The following is a 14,970-nucleotide window of genomic DNA, read 5'->3' on the forward strand; positions in this document are numbered from 1 at the left end:
ATCTGGCTCAGGTGGGCTTCCCATGTCGTCGCTAGCGAAAGAGGTGGTGAAGGGTAGAAGGATAAGTAAAGAGCAGAGGAGAATGGTTATTTGGTGTTGGTGGTTGCTTTGCATAATTAATTCTTGGGTGTGGACTGTGGAGGTTTAGTTCTTAGGCTTGTGTGCTATTTATGGGGTTTAAGGTGATGCCAATTGAATAGATTGATACATGTGAATGAGGTATTGAGGTCTCGTGACTGCGACTAGCACAGAATAAAGAGGGTAAGTGGACATTAATGGGATGGATAAGATGTGTCTAATATTCCACCACCGGCCCAATCTTTCACAAGAAGTAGCAGTTATCTGTACATTTCCTTTTTCTTTTTGACTGAGCAATTTATTAAACCTTTTATCAGCTCTTTTGTTTTAAGTACTTTAATCTACCTACAGCAGCAGAAACTAGTCTCTGCTGGCGTAAAGTAGTGGGATTAAAGTGAACATACAGTGAACCTAATAAATGGTTGATAATATTAATGGATTCCCATTTATGACTTTGAGGTCGGAACCTCCGAGAGAAGTATACTTCGGTCCAGATTATCATTAGCTTCCTTTTTATTTTAGGTCAAATCACTTGATGAGATATAAGGTGATGTGACTGTATTATGCACCCCATGCGATTTTATCCTCCGTGGATAATTTAGATGAACAGCAACAAGCACCAGCCGGGCACAACACTAGAGACATTGCTTAGTGGTAGGAAGAGGAAGTGGTTGGCAGTTGCTCCAAATTTTGACTCTCGAGAAAGGTCGCGATGCCAAATCTAATATGTGGGCTCACGGGTCACTCTGATCAAAGATCCAAGTCATACGGAGGAATGGAACTAGAAAAAGGAATGGCGTAGATATCTCAGATATCATTTATTATCAATATAACTTGCAGGTAATAAACAAACGATGCAGCCAAAACATACAAATTAAAAGCTAGTTATACGATTATGAACAACATACGAATTAACAGTCTCCGACATTACAATTAGAGCAACAGTCTCAAAACCAGACACAATTATAACGAAGTTACTTCTAGAAATTTGACAAGATTCCAGTTAGATATAGACTGGACCAGCAGAGAGCTTCGTTCAATTACACAGCCTCTTCCAAAAAACAATCATGCAGTCACAGGTATCAAGCCTACGAATTCATAGGACAAACAAAGATGCGACATAAGAGATCATCCTGAATCCCGAGAACAAATCGCTTGCAGGCTAGGAATGGCTACAGATTAGCAACAGAAACTGGTCAATAGTAAGAAACAAAACATAACATCAGACAACATTTAAATAAAATTGAAACAGAAAATTGTGTAAATGTAGTCGCAAAAACCGGCTCCGTGGATGAACAAGAACTAATCCACAGATTCCTATCAACTTGCGAAACACCAGGAAGATTTGATATAGGCCTAATCATAGCATCGCAGGTCATTGCAACAAGCTACCAGCAACGTGGCATCAGGCCTAAAATTAAATAGAACGAACTAAAACAATTTATAGCTATCCCTCAGTGACCCAGTTAAAATCACACACACAGCTGACTCATCTAATTTCATGGAGAAATCCATGTCTCTCATCCCAGCTCCGCCCCACCTTGCACAAAAACCAAGTTTTGTGCAAAGGAGATGTGAAGTGAGATAAAGAGGAATCAGAGAGGCAGCTGCTGTTAAGTGTCATACGGCACTTCCTATCATTTCAGGTCATCTACTCCTCATTGGGATCGATAAAAATAAATCTACATTTAGCTTGCACAATACAATGGATATTAGTGTAAAGTAGCCTCAGATAGCCAGATAAAGATTTACATCACAAGAATGCTTGCATTCTCAGCCGGTAATTCCAACATATTTGCGTATCATCATGGGCTTTTTGAATATTTTTCTATACTAGATATAACAAGATGGTAGATGATAATCATCAGAAAGAAATGATTTTTCTCATCCACAGCCCACTTACGTGCTGTGTAGGAAGGTGTCCTAAGAATACATTTCGATTTCATCACCTGAAATATGATTCAAAGATCTCGACAGGAAAAATCATCAAATAAAGGTTAACTCGGGATTCAGAAGCAAAGGAATCGATGCGTCACTTGGACCTTTAAAGATCCTCAGTTCAAGTGTTGGATTATATTACCATTTACTTCATCATTACCCCATGCCTAAATAAAAACTAAAAATTTAGGAAAAATCATATCAAATGTAGGAGGAGATCTACTCAGTGGTGGCAAATAGTTTATGGTTCGATTCTGCCAGCGAGAGTCCTCAATGTTTTCAGTAGAGGGAGCTCTTTTGTCCTCATCGCAGAGTTCCTTCCAAAACAAACATTCTGAAAGAAATAATCGAAAAAAACTCGAAAAAATAGGAATAGTAAATCAAACTCAAGATCAGAAACGAAAACATAGAAGAACTAACTCGATCTAAGCATCTCCATATTAATAATAAAGAAAGGAAGGGATTGCTCGGCTCAGCGGGGTAGTCGACATACAAATCTCTCGGAAGAGAGACCTGTGATACGGTCTGTTGAGCTTGAAAATTATGTAGTCGTCATTGCAATCTCCTTCCATTCAAGTGCGAATGGAGAAACCCTATAAACCCTAACTACTACTAACCCTCAACGGCGGAGGTGAGGAAGACCAAAGAGGAGAGACTACGCATTATCGAGTGAGAGGGTTGCGTGGGAATATAAAGAGATAGCATTAGGGTTTCCATCGGAGTCGGCGGCAGTAGTTACGGTATTGGTAACTTGCCAAGGTTGGCTATCGCACGTGCGCACCAGCGTGCAAATCTAATGGGCCTCGTGTGGTTTCCACTAACAAGGCATGGTCGGCCCATTATATATTGGGCCAAATGGGCTTTGCAAAAAATATCTAAATTCTAAGGCTTTAGAGGGCATAAATGCAAATATCAAATTTCCAAGTGATGAGAATTTCTTAATTAGTAGCACTCGAACCATCGTGGGTCGGCAAAAGCCTGCGCGTATGGACGTTGGATTAATAGTTGTGAGGTACACGTAAGGCGGATAAAACGACGCTATTATATCCAAGATAGATAATTGACGATAGCAACGTGTTTGTCAATCCGAATGCCACCAGAGTTGTAGCTAATGGTCTACATAAATCCTCTTAAATATATAATTGTGTGTGAAAAATACTAACTATTTTATCTGATATATAATCAGTCTAGAAATTCATAATATAAGAAAATAAATTTACTCGTATTCCAGTGCCATGTCAGTCTTAAAAACAATTAAAAAAGGAAAAGAATTAAGAAAAAAGGAACACCCACCACTCGTTCCTTCGTTGCCACAGTGGATCGCAACATCTTCTACCTGCTTCTCCTTAAATTTGGTCCTGGAGTGTTAGCAAAAGAACGAGAACACTCTCGTCTCTCTCTCTCTCTCTCTCTCTCTCTCTCTCTCTCTCTCTCTCTCTCTCTCTCTCTCTCTCTAGGTAACAGACTAGAAAAGAGATGCTCTGTTCGGGTCGGATCATAACGTGTTCTTTCTCACCCGGTAGGATTCCGATCGCGCAAAGTTGGAGCTCCGTTGCAGAGCGCCGAGCAGTGAGGCTACCGCCGGTCACTCAGAAATGGAGGACGATGGCCTCCGCCGAAGCCGATCCGCCCTCCGCTTCTTCCTTCGTCCCCTCTGTCGACGCGGCCGGCGCATCTGATACGGCCGAGAAGAATCCTACCGGGTATTCTCCAATTTCCCGATGTACCCTTTTGTCCTTATTGCTGGATGTTGTACTGAGCGAATGGATTGCTTTCTGCTGTTTTCTTTGCTTGTAGTTGTGGCAGATATTTGAATAGTTTCAATTAGATAGTATAATGTAATCAAGTAGCTGTGGGTTATGCTGAATTGGAGATTGCATGTGATAACAGGGCATATCTAAGTTTTGACATATATACTTAGATATTATTTCTTGGTGATTTGCTATTGTTGTTTTGCTGAACTCGATTGCAGGTTTTGTATCATTGAAGGACCTGAAACGGTCCAAGATTTTGCGAAAATGGAATTACAAGAAATTCAAGATAACATTAGAAGCCGGCGAAATAAAATCTTTCTGCACATGGAGGAAGTGAGTATTTTTTATTACCACTATATTATCTGATTCTTTGTATAGAAGAACATTCTCTAGTTTGTAGTAATAAAATAATAAGTTTCTAAAATGAAGGATGCATCACAATTATTCTAATATCTACTTTGAGGGCAATGAGCTGCAGAAATACTCGAAATTCACCAATCAGGTGAATGTTTTAAGTTATAAAATTGAAAATTCTGGTAAGCATTTTTCAATTTTGGAAAATCTATTAGGAGCATTCATAAGATATCAATGTCACTACAATCTATAAGTGATAAACAAGTAAATAGGGGCCCATATATCACCACAGCACCCCTGGCGATTATGCAATCAAGTTATTGAAGAAAAGGAACCTTACTTTATCTAGAACCTGAAAACAGGAAAATACAATAAGAACTCGGCAAGTTAGTAGGAGATATCCTTTGAACCACATATAGTTAGTTAGAATATTCCTGTCTTTTTGCTCTCACCTGGTACAAAGACTTGAGGTGGATCCTTAGATGGACTGAGATCCTGAGACGGCTTAGCCGCAAGTAAATACAGGGAGGTTCAGTGTCAAGTGGGGCGAATGACAGGGAGATTCAGTAATATATTATCATCTTAAATTCTACTAATGTCTTAGATCAAGAGGATAAGAATTAGGTTCTGTGATTAGTAATGGTAATAATGGGATTATCAAATCACAATTAATTCAATCCAAAAGGAGATATTAATAATGAAAAATTCATAGTACTATTCCACTTTGGTCATCAACATTAGAGGAATATACTTAGATAGCAGAATCAGAATGATGGGTTAGATGTGCGAATGTTATCATTGGCATCTTCACTTATGCTTCTTCATTCTTTTTGTTTCCTCTCAGGTTCGGAGGCTCAGAATACAGCAGAGAATAAAAAATGCGGAACTTGGAATCGTAAATGAGGAGCAAGAAAATGAACTTCCTGATTTTCCATCATTCATACCTTTTTTGCCTCCTCTGGTGAGCCTTTCTTTCTAGTTGCAGCATAGATTCTCATGATTATTATTTTTATTTTTTATTTCCATTATACTGACTTCTGCATATTTATGTAAAAAGTAAAATATCATTTCTACTTGATTAATGACTAACCCGAGTCTGTGGTTGCTGTCCCAAAACAGACTCCAGCAAATCTAAAGCTGTACTATGCTTCATGTTTCTCTCTAATTGCTGGAATTATCTTCTTTGGTGGCCTTCTTGCTCCAACTGTAAGTTTTAACACAGTCAATCAGTAGCGTTCATTCTTGTAAAACTTATGAGTTGTTGGCTTACTTAAATATCTTTTTTGAAGCTTTTGTCTTATAATTCACAAATTATGATGTGTCATCATTGTCTTAATTGGTTTTTCCATTCCATGGTTTGATCTGCCATCTGTTCCTGCTTATAGGTTTTGATTTTTGAATACAGTGTATTATTTAGGTTATGTATAATCTGGTACCAAACTACTGACATTATGTTATAAATTTGCTTGCATTATTTTTCATGCTTTTAAGTTCTAAAAAATAAATAAAAGATGTTTAAACTTACTATTCTCATAATACCTATGATATCTTTTAAACTGTAAATATTTTTTCTTTATTCGATTAATTTCATAATGTACTATGCTTTTAAAAAATGCTTATGGCTTACTTTGTAGGACATGCTTTGGTTTAACCTTCTGTGAGTTGCTAATTTGAATCTTTAATCCTTAGTACTTATCAACAGGTGGAAATCCTGTTTGTAGTCTTAGATCTGAATTTTACCTTTCTATTTTTGTTTCCAGCTGGAGCTTAAATTGGGTTTAGGAGGCACAAGTTATGCAGATTTTATTCGCAATGTTCATTTGCCGATGCAATTAAGGTACCCATTAGCTTGTTTCATTGTCTATTTTATCTTTTAAATTAGTGAACAGAAGAGCGTAAAAGTGTATACTTCTTATCATTTGAGGATTGCAAAAAGTTTTACTAATGCTTTCTTTAAACAATGCAGTCAGGTTGATCCAATAGTGGCTTCCTTCTCAGGAGGAGCAGTTGGAGTTATCTCAGCTCTAATGGTGGTTGAGATAAACAATGTCAAGCAGCAGGAGCATAAGAGATGCAAATACTGTCTAGGAACTGGTACTCTTCTAAAGTTACCTTGAGCTAACTCATGGAAGTTCTGAATATTAAAATTATTGACAATGATGATGCAATTTTACTATTTTGCATATGAAGCAATTATTGGAAAGTTTACCTTAGAACGGGAATTCAATTACCACAGCTAAGGTAAAATAGAATGTGATGCTCATGTAGGTAACGTTATGTTTATTGATTCTAAAAGAATAATATACTTGCAGGATATTAATTGTAGTTCAGGCTCTACAGGTAGTAATCGCCAGAGGCTCATGACTTGCTCCTTTGTAGAAAAGGCTCGTCGAGAAGGCTGATAGATAAGCAACACAAAGTCTGAAACACCTCATACTTGTAAATCTGCTTAATAAAATAAATAGCTTCAGTTAAGTTGTAGAAAAAAACAATATGGTTTGAAAGAAAAACTGCAGTTACCTGCAAATTTTAAGATTTTCCATGGCTGAAAGGCTACAATCTTTTAGATGATCTATTACTAATTTCTGTTATGAAATTCACTGGAATATTTTTTCGATTCTAGAATTCAATAAGGAGTATTATATATTTATAATTGTGTAAACTGTTTGCAGGATACCTGGCTTGTGCTCGCTGTTCAAGCACAGGAGCTCTTGTTTTGATCGAGCCTGTTTCGACTGTTAATGGTGGAGATCAGCCATTATCAGCACCAAGAACAGAACGGTGCTCAAATTGTTCTGGTGCAGGAAAGGTAAAATATTCTGCAATGTAGGAATAAAGTTTTCAATCAGTATTCTCATAAAATCTGGACCAGAGGGAAACCACATATAAAAATATTCAAGACGTTCTTGTTTGCTGTTTGTTTGCCAACTGCAAGATGCTAATTCATGTGATTAACATTTTAAACATTTGCAGGTCATGTGCCCAACATGCCTTTGCACAGGAATGGCGATGGCAAGTGAGCACGATCCTCGAATCGATCCATTTGACTAGAATTGCATGCAGTTAGTTCAATATCGGTCCAAACCAGCATGTTTTCTTGTACATAACCATGACCATGTGTAAGCGGCTCTTGAGTTTGGACGTATATGTGACATTCTAAGCTTCATGATAACCAGAGACCAAATGTTAGATAAGTACAAATCTTAGATCCTAAAGTTCTTGTCCCTTGTAGATTTGCTTCATTATGTATGACACTTCACAATAACCAATTTACCGATATACCAAGTTCCTAATATAATCTACTGCTGCTAACACTTATACATCCAGTGTTCATCTTTTTAATTGGTGGGGTGCATGTTCCTCTTCTAAATCATCTGCTGGCTTTTCCTGCTTACAAATTCCTTCCCTTTGTGAACAGCCATTATTCTTCGCCCTAGTTTGGAGCTTTGTTGCTGCTATCTCCTTTCTCTCTTGTTATGTGGTGGGTATATTTGGTTTAATATCTAATTTAATTAACCTCTAGTTAGCATTGTATGATCCTGGTATACAATATCTAATTTACAAGGAATCCTTATCCGAATAAAAATCCTATTTTTATCATTAAATTTTTACTCTTATCCGAATCACCACTATGCATGCGTCCTCTCCTCTAGATGCCACCCACTGCTTCGATCTTTTCTCCGAATGACTCGATCTCTTCCCTTCTCTTCTTCTTCGAATTTGAGATTAGAAACCTTTCGACAATGTCAGCTTCAGAAACCTCGACGCCGAACACGGTGGTGATCAAAAGCAGGGAAGGGATGGAGTTCGTCCTCGACATCGCAGTCGCAGAGCGATCGCAGATTCACAGATGATAAAGAACTTCCTCGAAGACTGCGGTGCGGAAAACAGAGTAGTTCCGGCCTCCAACGTCACCACGTATATCCTCGACGACGACGACGAGGAGACAGAGGAGGAGGAGGAGGAGCTGAAGCTTTGCGATATCAAGTTTGTAGAGAGGAACGAAGAGTGGCTACTCGACTTGGCCGCGGCGGCGCACTACCTCGAAGACAAGGAGCTGCTGGAACTTGCGTGCATGGAAGTAGCTAACACCATCAAGGACATGGCGGTGGAGGATTGCGGTGAAGAATTCGGCTGGGCTTTCGATCAATATATAACATAATGTGATCTTTATATATATATATATATATATATTTGGAATGAGATAAGAATTTATTTTTTATTTCCCATAAGTGAATTCCATTTATATTTGACTTCAGATGATGGGATCTCACTATATATATACTGAAATCCATTCAAATATATTAAACGTATTAAACTGAAGTTCTATATTAATTGAAGTTGCTCTACCACTTTAGGGACTTCAAATTCATATCATGCGTGATGTGATTTCATTTAATCGGATACATTTATTGATGAAGATTATTTTAAACTCAAACATTCGTACAAAATTTTATCGATTCCTATTGACTGTTGTGTTGGTGTTGGGAATGATATGTTGTTTATCTTTAGTCCATGACAGCCCACCCGGTAAGTTAGCCTAGCCCAAGTCCAAACCCAAGCCCGAGCCCAACGGGTGATGAGTCCATACGTGTCGTCCTTTTACTCGTGCGACGTGTATAAGGCGGCTCGAGCCAGCTGATGAAACCTCACGTGGGACTATTAAAAAGATCGTTAGCTATGCTTCTCTCTCTCGTCTCGTGCTCCGACTCACAAAGAAAAAGATCCAGTTCCTCTCCCTCCAAAACCTAGCCCAAAACCCTAACCCTAACCTTCTGCCCTCCCTCACCTCTCGATGGCGGCGGCGCCCACCGACACGACTGACACTGCTCTAGCCGAAGGAGAGAAAGAGCCAGAGTCCGCAGCCCCCGCCTCCCCAACCGCCGCCGCGGAGGAGCCGGAGGAAGGGCCGGAGGAGGAGGAGCCAGAGGAGGAAGAAGAGGACGAAGCCGGAGACGCAGAAGAGGAGGAAGAGGAGGAGGATGAGGAGGAAGCACCGTCTTCCGCAGCGGCGGCGACGGAGGGAGGGGAGATCAGGAAGTGGCCTGGGTGGCCCGGAGATAACGTGTTTAGAATGATCGTGCCGGTGCTAAAGGTAGGTAGCATCATTGGTCGCAAGGGTGAGTTCATCAAGAAGCTTTGCGAGGAGACCAGGGCTCGTATTCGTATTCTCGATGGGCCCATCGGCACTACCGACCGCATCGTGAGCATCTCGCCTTATCGTATCTCTTGATGTGTTTCGACGGTTCTCGATTTTATTGGTTGCAGAAGGTTTTGACTCGATATTAAAAATTTTAAGTTCTTGGTTGGAGATTGTTAAATGCTTTATCCGCAGCTCATAGTGTACGGCTGGACTTTAGTGGATCAATAACCCTTAAAAAATATGAAATGAGAAATCCTCGCTCTAAACCAAAAATATGGTAGGGTGAATATTTTGTTGTAATTAGTGTGCTTCATTTCAATTATGGAAAAAACACCAATATTTCCTGTTAATACATCAACCTGCTATATTATTTGTTTAAGGTAGTTACTCAACCAGTTTAGTATGCCCTGTATTGCAACTTCCTGCATCATGTTATTGTGCCTTAGGGATAGAGAGAGCTCTTGGTTTGGAAAGGTGAAACTTCTAGTAAAGGTGAATATTTTTTTTCATAGACTGGTAATTGGTTTCAGAAATAATGTTATCAATTTGATGATATAGAGTGTGAAATCAGGTTGTAAGGCAAAAAATTTATTAATTCTCATCAATTTAGCTACCAGACGTTGCCAGAAAAAGGATGGACGGTTGCGATGCTGGTGCTGGTTCTGGTGATTTTGATTTATCAATAGTGTAAAATGGAGAATGGTTGCAGTCGAACTCAAATGCCAGTTTAGCTACATGTGTATGTAGTGATTGAGGAATAATATCAGGAGAAAATCTACTTAAAAAAATATACAGAATTATTATTGTTAGTATCAGGCACTGAAGCTGCAGATATATATAATGATAAGTTGTTTGCTTTACTATTTTTAAATATGATTTCGCCATTTCTAGGTTTTAATATCTGGAAGAGAAGAACCAGAGGCTGAGTTTTCTCCTGCAATGCATGCTGTGGTCAAAGTTTTTAAACGTGTCAATGGAATAGACAATGGGGCTGATAGCGCTACACCAAAATCTTCTGTTCCAAATATATGTGCAGTTCGATTATTAGTAGCATCATCACAAGCCATTAATTTGATTGGAAAGCAGGGTGCTTCAATAAAATCAATTCAGGAGAAATCAAATGCAGTTATAAGGATTCTTTCTGGAGGTATGGGTGCTTGACTTGCGTTCATAAAATTAAGGTCTTTTTCTTCAATAATCAATAAGTTAATTCAATAAGTAGAAGAACCTAGTTGTGATCTATTTGGTACATGATTTTATATGGTTCAGTCCTAATGGTATCAAGTACTTTTTATGCCTTACCCTCCTCAAGTTAGATCCTTGGCTCTGTCCTGTGCTCTACGTAAACCTGAAGTGACTTTGTTTACCATAGATATTATACTCTGTTTCTTAACTTGACATCAATAATTTAGATTTAATTATTAATCTAATTAGAATTTCATCTTTTCTTCAAAAAATGATAGATATCTTCTCGAAAGTGACTATCTGCAATAACTTGTATTCGCCGGATGCAAATGTAAAAGCAAATCATCAATACTTTTAGGGCTATGTGAAAATTAAAATGTTTGACAGCTGTGTATATGAAAATTGGGCATTTGAGGGGAAAATATGCTGTTTTGAGTTTTGATGGAGAAATGTGAGGTAAGCATTTTTGGAGAGGTATATGTGCAATATATGGGAAAGAAATTAGAGGAAGTATGAGTTTGACTATCTACAAGCACAGACCAAAGAAAAGAAAAAGAAGACAGTAAGTTTAGTATTTTTCCAAGATTTGGTACAATCAGCACATCTAGAATTTTTCGAAGGTAATCACCAGTTTTGTCTGAGATTTCGATTTGTTGGTTAGTATCATTGATTCAACTTGATACACTGAAAGATCTGGGCTAGTGTTTCCTATTAGGTTGACATGGCTGATAAACTTGGTATTTTGTATCCTGGCTCATATTTGCTATCCGTGTTTGACTTCGTTCATTATTGCAGAATTCCATTATCTCAAGTGCCATCCTTATTTCTAAGTTCGTTTTGTGCAAAGCCCTACTTGATCACCTGAAAGTTATAAAGAAGATTTTGCACCTTGTATGTTGAGAAGGCGAAATTTCACTTGGATGATTCTATTAGTTTTAGGTGTAGAACATATAAAAGAATGGCTACTGTACCAGTTATAATCCCACTGAATGTGCATTTATTTGCATGTATGCATGATATATTCTTCCATTGCTTATATATATATAGATAGATAGATAGCTGGCTTGTTCTCTCCAGTTTGTTAAATTGTTCATCTTCTTGAAAATCTTAATCTTGGTTCTCAACTTGAGTTCTTGGTGCAAGAACATGACTTTGGTATGTGAACTCATTTTTCAACAAAGATTATCAGTGCAGTTGGTATGCTAATAGAAAACATGTTCTCCTTTCTGGATGCATGATATTGGTTAGACTTTTGCTTTTGTGATGTTAAATGTTATGAGGTGATACAAAATTTGTAAATTGTGTTGCTAGATGAGAGACCATTCTATGCTACTCCGGATGAAAGAGTTGTGGAGATACAGGGTGAATCTCCAAGGGTTCTCAAAGCACTTGAAGCAGTAGTTGAACATCTCAGGAAGTTTTTGGTTGATCATAGTGTACTGCCTTTGTTTGAAAAGAATGTAAGTCTCTTATTTTCACCGCTTTAGTTTAAATTTTTACTGTTCATGGATGACGGTAGTAATTGGTTTGTTCTTCCTCTAGTATAATTCGACAGCCACTCAAGAACATGTAGGGGATGCTTGGAGTGACAGGACGCAATCAACAGTCCATCCTGCACAACAATCCATGATTGGCAATGAATATAGTCGGCCAGCGAAGAGGGATTCTTTATATCTTGAACGTGAACCTCAGTTGGATTCACAAATTTCTTCACGGACTGGACTATCGCTATATGGGCAAGATCCAGCTCTTTCTGGTTTACGATCATCGGGGGTAGGCCGTGCTCCTGGTGCTTTAGTTACCCAGGTCAGTTTTTTTAATTGATTATATATATATAATTTTTTTTGGGGGGGTCTTGCTATAAGTGGTACTCTATTCTAGTTTATAGACTACTAGACGACTTGATATTTGTTTTTTGGAGAGTGCATGGTGGTTAAATCTTATCAGATCATATTTACGAGTTTTCCCTAAAGGATTTCTTGGGTTATGTATGTTGATTGATGATGTATCTGAAGAACATTAAGTTATACTATACCAAACTCTTCTCGATTATTCTCTTGGTGGATAGCAACACAGATGTAGTTGTCAATCATGTATTTTGGTTAAACCTGTTTATACTTTCCTACTCTACAAATATTTAAGATCTAGTGACCAATAATTCTAATTTTGGGACCTGATACACAGTAAATCATTCATTTTGAGATCCTCTGCGAGAACGGGCTCATGATGAGCATCTGTTTCTCTCCGGTTCAGTCTAGTCATTAGTTTGTATGGGAGGCTTCTGCTCCTTTGCTTATTGTTGTTTTTACTGTAAAGAAATAATGTATGCAATCTGCTTCATAATATTGTATCACATCTCACAAGGATATACCATATAGAAATATAAGCAGTCTTCTTTCTATTGAGGTTGACCTGGAATAGCCTCCAGTAATTTGAGCAGCTATTTCTTTCCTCGCCATAGTTTTTGTTTCATCATATATAGCACATACTTTTTCCATGTGCTGGTTATAGCACATTCTTTCTTTATACAATTCGCTACATAAGGCACATTGTTAAAACCACTGGACTTATTATCACCTGATTTGGCTACCCTTTTTTTTAATCCTTAGTGGAATCTGTTGGTATCGGCATATATTTGGTAGATTAATTGTGTCTTTTGATACAACTTTCTTATGCTAATTTATATCAAAATCATCTAATAATTTGCTATTCAGATCACACAAACTATGCAAATACCACTTTCGTACGCTGAGGATATCATTGGGATTGGGGGAGGTAACATATCATACATCCGCGCTACTAGTGGAGCCGTCCTTACTGTTCAGGAGAGCAGAGTGGCACCTGATGAGATCACTGTTGAGATCAAGGGGACTGCATCACAGGTTCAAACTGCTCAACAGCTCATTCAGGTAGACTTCCTTTTATCTGTTACCTTTTCGTTGGTTTTAGGTATAGTAGTTCATATCTGGTGAACAGTTGTAACTTGCTGTGTTCAAACAAAGCTGGCAGATCTTGATTCAAGCGTTGATCTCATTTGCTGTCTCCAATATATGCAGGAATTCATTGCAGGACATAAAGAACCCGTGAGAAGCAGTTACGGGGGGCTTGATACAGGCTACAGATCAAGTTATTCTCAGTTGGGCAGTGCGACTTATCCATCATCATCTTTGACATCGCATTCGCTTGGTGGATATGGGTCTTCTGGCTACAGTGGCTACAGTGGGGGGTACAGATATTGAGCGGGCTCTGTGCCTACTAGACCCTGATCTTTTTTGTGACCATCCTGGGTGGGTATCAATGAGAATAGCGCTGTTCGCGTGCTCTGTAAAGATAATGGACTTGATAACCTAACCTGTTAGTTGCTCTCCATCTAGTTGTCAATCTGTCTATTGAAATGTAGCTAAATGATGGTCCTCTTTTATCATCAGGAGCCTGTTCTTCATATGGATTTAATGCTGTTTGTTCTGCCATCTCACGTGTTCCTCTCCTCAGGTTTATTGTTAATGTTTGCATGTGGTTTAGCTTCTGATATCTAATGTTTAAATCAAATAACTGCTCAATATGCACAAGCTTGGAAATGCTTATGGACACTCATCTTTAGTTAGTTGAATTTATTATATAAACATGTAAATAATTCCGATCCACTGTTAGTATATATATATATTAAACTAATGTTAAATAAAAAAGCTCCAAATAAGTTCGGTGATAGTGCCCTCCATTAAAATTCAACCTCTTTCCAAGCAAGCCTCCTTCCAAGCAAGCCTCTTTCCCATCGCTCCTCATCCGTTAACGATGTTCTCCAGGCAGAGATATCAATCAACCACAGTGCGGAGTCGAGAGCAATCCAATTTAGTCCTTGGAACATCCAAAGTCGCGACGTCGAGAAGGTGGTGAACTTGCTCTTGTACGAAAAATATGAAATCGAACATCCTGGGGGAATCATGACCCTTCTAAAATTTTAAAATTTTACTTAATACTCCTGGATTCGTCTTCACCGACGGAAGGTAAGCCGACGGTGGCCAGCGGAAGAATTGGACGGTGTGTAGCTCGAGATCGATCTATCGTAGGGATTGGAGGGTAAAGTGGAATTTGGTAGCGTTAGAGTTTCCTCGCATCGGAGATTGAGGGAGAGCGTTTGGAGGCCGCCGTGGGAGATGCAGGGGATCCAGGCGTGGAGATCGGAGGAGGAGAAGCTGCCGTCGGCGGAGAGGCGAAAGGGGCGGATCGGGACCGAGTTCCGGAGGAGGAGGACGCGGTCGACGGGCTTTGAGAAGTTTTGGGGGAAGATGCCGCAGTCGTCGAGGTGGAGGTCGGGGGAGGTGGACTAGAGGCCGCTGAAGCGGTGTGGCAGGGGAGTGTCGCGGGGATGAATTGCTTGATGGGGAGGAAGGAGAGGGAGGTGAGCTGGTCGGTGGCGGCGGCGCTTCTTGGGTGGTGGGCGGAACGATATCTTCGCCATGGGAGAGGAGGGGAGAGTAGGATCGACGGAGAGAGAAGATTTATTCGGAAATCCAACTA

General features: G+C 39.2%; 3 protein-coding genes, 1 long non-coding RNA gene and 6 other non-coding genes across 13 annotated transcripts; 3 read left to right on the plus strand and 7 right to left on the minus strand.

Moving 5' to 3' along the window:
* Nucleotides 1-860: 860 nt before the first annotated feature.
* Nucleotides 861-2,714, minus strand: LOC140763848 (uncharacterized). The gene is made up of 2 exons (XR_012104910.1): nucleotides 2,437-2,714; nucleotides 861-1,250 (listed from the first exon to the last, which is right to left on the minus strand). It is a non-coding gene; the product is annotated as an uncharacterized lncRNA (long non-coding RNA).
* On the minus strand, nucleotides 1,341-1,490 carry LOC140764106 (small nucleolar RNA snoR2/U65). The gene has a single exon (XR_012104981.1). It is a non-coding gene; the product is annotated as a small nucleolar RNA snoR2/U65 (small nucleolar RNA).
* On the minus strand, nucleotides 1,528-1,746 carry LOC140764094 (small nucleolar RNA Z112). Its single transcript, XR_012104970.1, has one exon. It is a non-coding gene; the product is annotated as a small nucleolar RNA Z112 (small nucleolar RNA).
* LOC140764096 (small nucleolar RNA snoR77Y) lies at nucleotides 1,799-1,893 on the minus strand. Its single transcript, XR_012104972.1, has one exon. It is a non-coding gene; the product is annotated as a small nucleolar RNA snoR77Y (small nucleolar RNA).
* Nucleotides 2,082-2,179, minus strand: LOC140764105 (small nucleolar RNA snoR31). The gene has a single exon (XR_012104980.1). It is a non-coding gene; the product is annotated as a small nucleolar RNA snoR31 (small nucleolar RNA).
* LOC140764082 (small nucleolar RNA R30/Z108) lies at nucleotides 2,236-2,333 on the minus strand. The gene has a single exon (XR_012104958.1). It is a non-coding gene; the product is annotated as a small nucleolar RNA R30/Z108 (small nucleolar RNA).
* Nucleotides 2,478-2,579, minus strand: LOC140764095 (small nucleolar RNA Z107/R87). The gene has a single exon (XR_012104971.1). It is a non-coding gene; the product is annotated as a small nucleolar RNA Z107/R87 (small nucleolar RNA).
* Nucleotides 2,715-3,319: 605 nt separating the features above from the next.
* LOC140763536 (protein ORANGE, chloroplastic) lies at nucleotides 3,320-7,442 on the plus strand. Of its 4 annotated transcripts, none has more exons than XM_073101764.1 (8): nucleotides 3,320-3,719; nucleotides 3,989-4,103; nucleotides 4,969-5,085; nucleotides 5,244-5,330; nucleotides 5,885-5,961; nucleotides 6,091-6,218; nucleotides 6,315-6,365; nucleotides 6,437-6,790. In XM_073101764.1, the coding sequence occupies exons 1-7, from the start codon at nucleotides 3,493-3,495 to the stop codon at nucleotides 6,362-6,364; spliced, it is 801 nt and encodes a 266-aa protein (XP_072957865.1). In that variant the 5' UTR covers nucleotides 3,320-3,492; the 3' UTR covers nucleotide 6,365; nucleotides 6,437-6,790. The 4 variants fall into 4 exon arrangements, with proteins under 4 accessions (XP_072957865.1, XP_072957866.1, XP_072957864.1 ...); XM_073101765.1 differs by having other exon boundaries at nucleotides 6,465-6,790; XM_073101762.1 differs by lacking the exons at nucleotides 6,315-6,365; nucleotides 6,437-6,790 and adding exons at nucleotides 6,797-6,933; nucleotides 7,098-7,442 and having other exon boundaries at nucleotides 3,336-3,719.
* A 532-nt stretch (nucleotides 7,443-7,974) lies between these two features.
* On the plus strand, nucleotides 7,975-8,286 carry LOC140762623 (E3 ubiquitin ligase complex SCF subunit scon-3-like). The gene has a single exon (XM_073100494.1). It carries the CDS (start codon nucleotides 7,975-7,977, stop codon nucleotides 8,284-8,286), a length of 312 nt encoding a protein of 103 aa, XP_072956595.1.
* Nucleotides 8,287-8,803: 517 nt separating this feature from the next.
* On the plus strand, nucleotides 8,804-13,922 carry LOC140763039 (RNA-binding KH domain-containing protein PEPPER). Its single transcript, XM_073101069.1, has 6 exons — nucleotides 8,804-9,327; nucleotides 10,159-10,414; nucleotides 11,764-11,912; nucleotides 11,995-12,258; nucleotides 13,167-13,361; nucleotides 13,509-13,922. Exons 1-6 carry the CDS (start codon nucleotides 8,920-8,922, stop codon nucleotides 13,689-13,691), a joined length of 1,455 nt encoding a protein of 484 aa, XP_072957170.1. The 5' UTR covers nucleotides 8,804-8,919; the 3' UTR covers nucleotides 13,692-13,922.
* Nucleotides 13,923-14,970: the final 1,048 nt, after the last annotated feature.

The sequence above is a fragment of the Typha angustifolia genome, chromosome 7 (assembly GCF_048772165.1).
Source record: "Typha angustifolia cultivar Huaian chromosome 7, ASM4877216v1, whole genome shotgun sequence".
Taxonomy (NCBI): Eukaryota; Viridiplantae; Streptophyta; class Magnoliopsida; order Poales; family Typhaceae; genus Typha; species Typha angustifolia.

What these genes read in the sequence shown, in the direction of transcription:
- LOC140763536 (XM_073101762.1), top strand. Translation starts at nt 3,493, where the DNA reads ATGCTCTGTTCGGGTCGGATCATAACGTGTTCTTTCTCACCCGGTAGG. An exon ending in GCCGAGAAGAATCCTACCGG is followed by an intron (nt 3,720 to 3,988) that starts GTATTCTCCAAT and finishes ACTCGATTGCAG; the next exon opens with GTTTTGTATCATTGAAGGAC. An exon ending in ATTGTTCTGGTGCAGGAAAG is followed by an intron (nt 6,934 to 7,097) that starts GTAAAATATTCT and finishes AAACATTTGCAG; the next exon opens with GTCATGTGCCCAACATGCCT.
- LOC140762623 (XM_073100494.1), top strand. Translation starts at nt 7,975, where the DNA reads ATGATAAAGAACTTCCTCGAAGACTGCGGTGCGGAAAACAGAGTAGTT.
- LOC140763039 (XM_073101069.1), top strand. Translation starts at nt 8,920, where the DNA reads ATGGCGGCGGCGCCCACCGACACGACTGACACTGCTCTAGCCGAAGGA. An exon ending in TCGGCACTACCGACCGCATC is followed by an intron (nt 9,328 to 10,158) that starts GTGAGCATCTCG and finishes CGCCATTTCTAG; the next exon opens with GTTTTAATATCTGGAAGAGA. An exon ending in TATAAGGATTCTTTCTGGAG is followed by an intron (nt 10,415 to 11,763) that starts GTATGGGTGCTT and finishes TTGTGTTGCTAG; the next exon opens with ATGAGAGACCATTCTATGCT.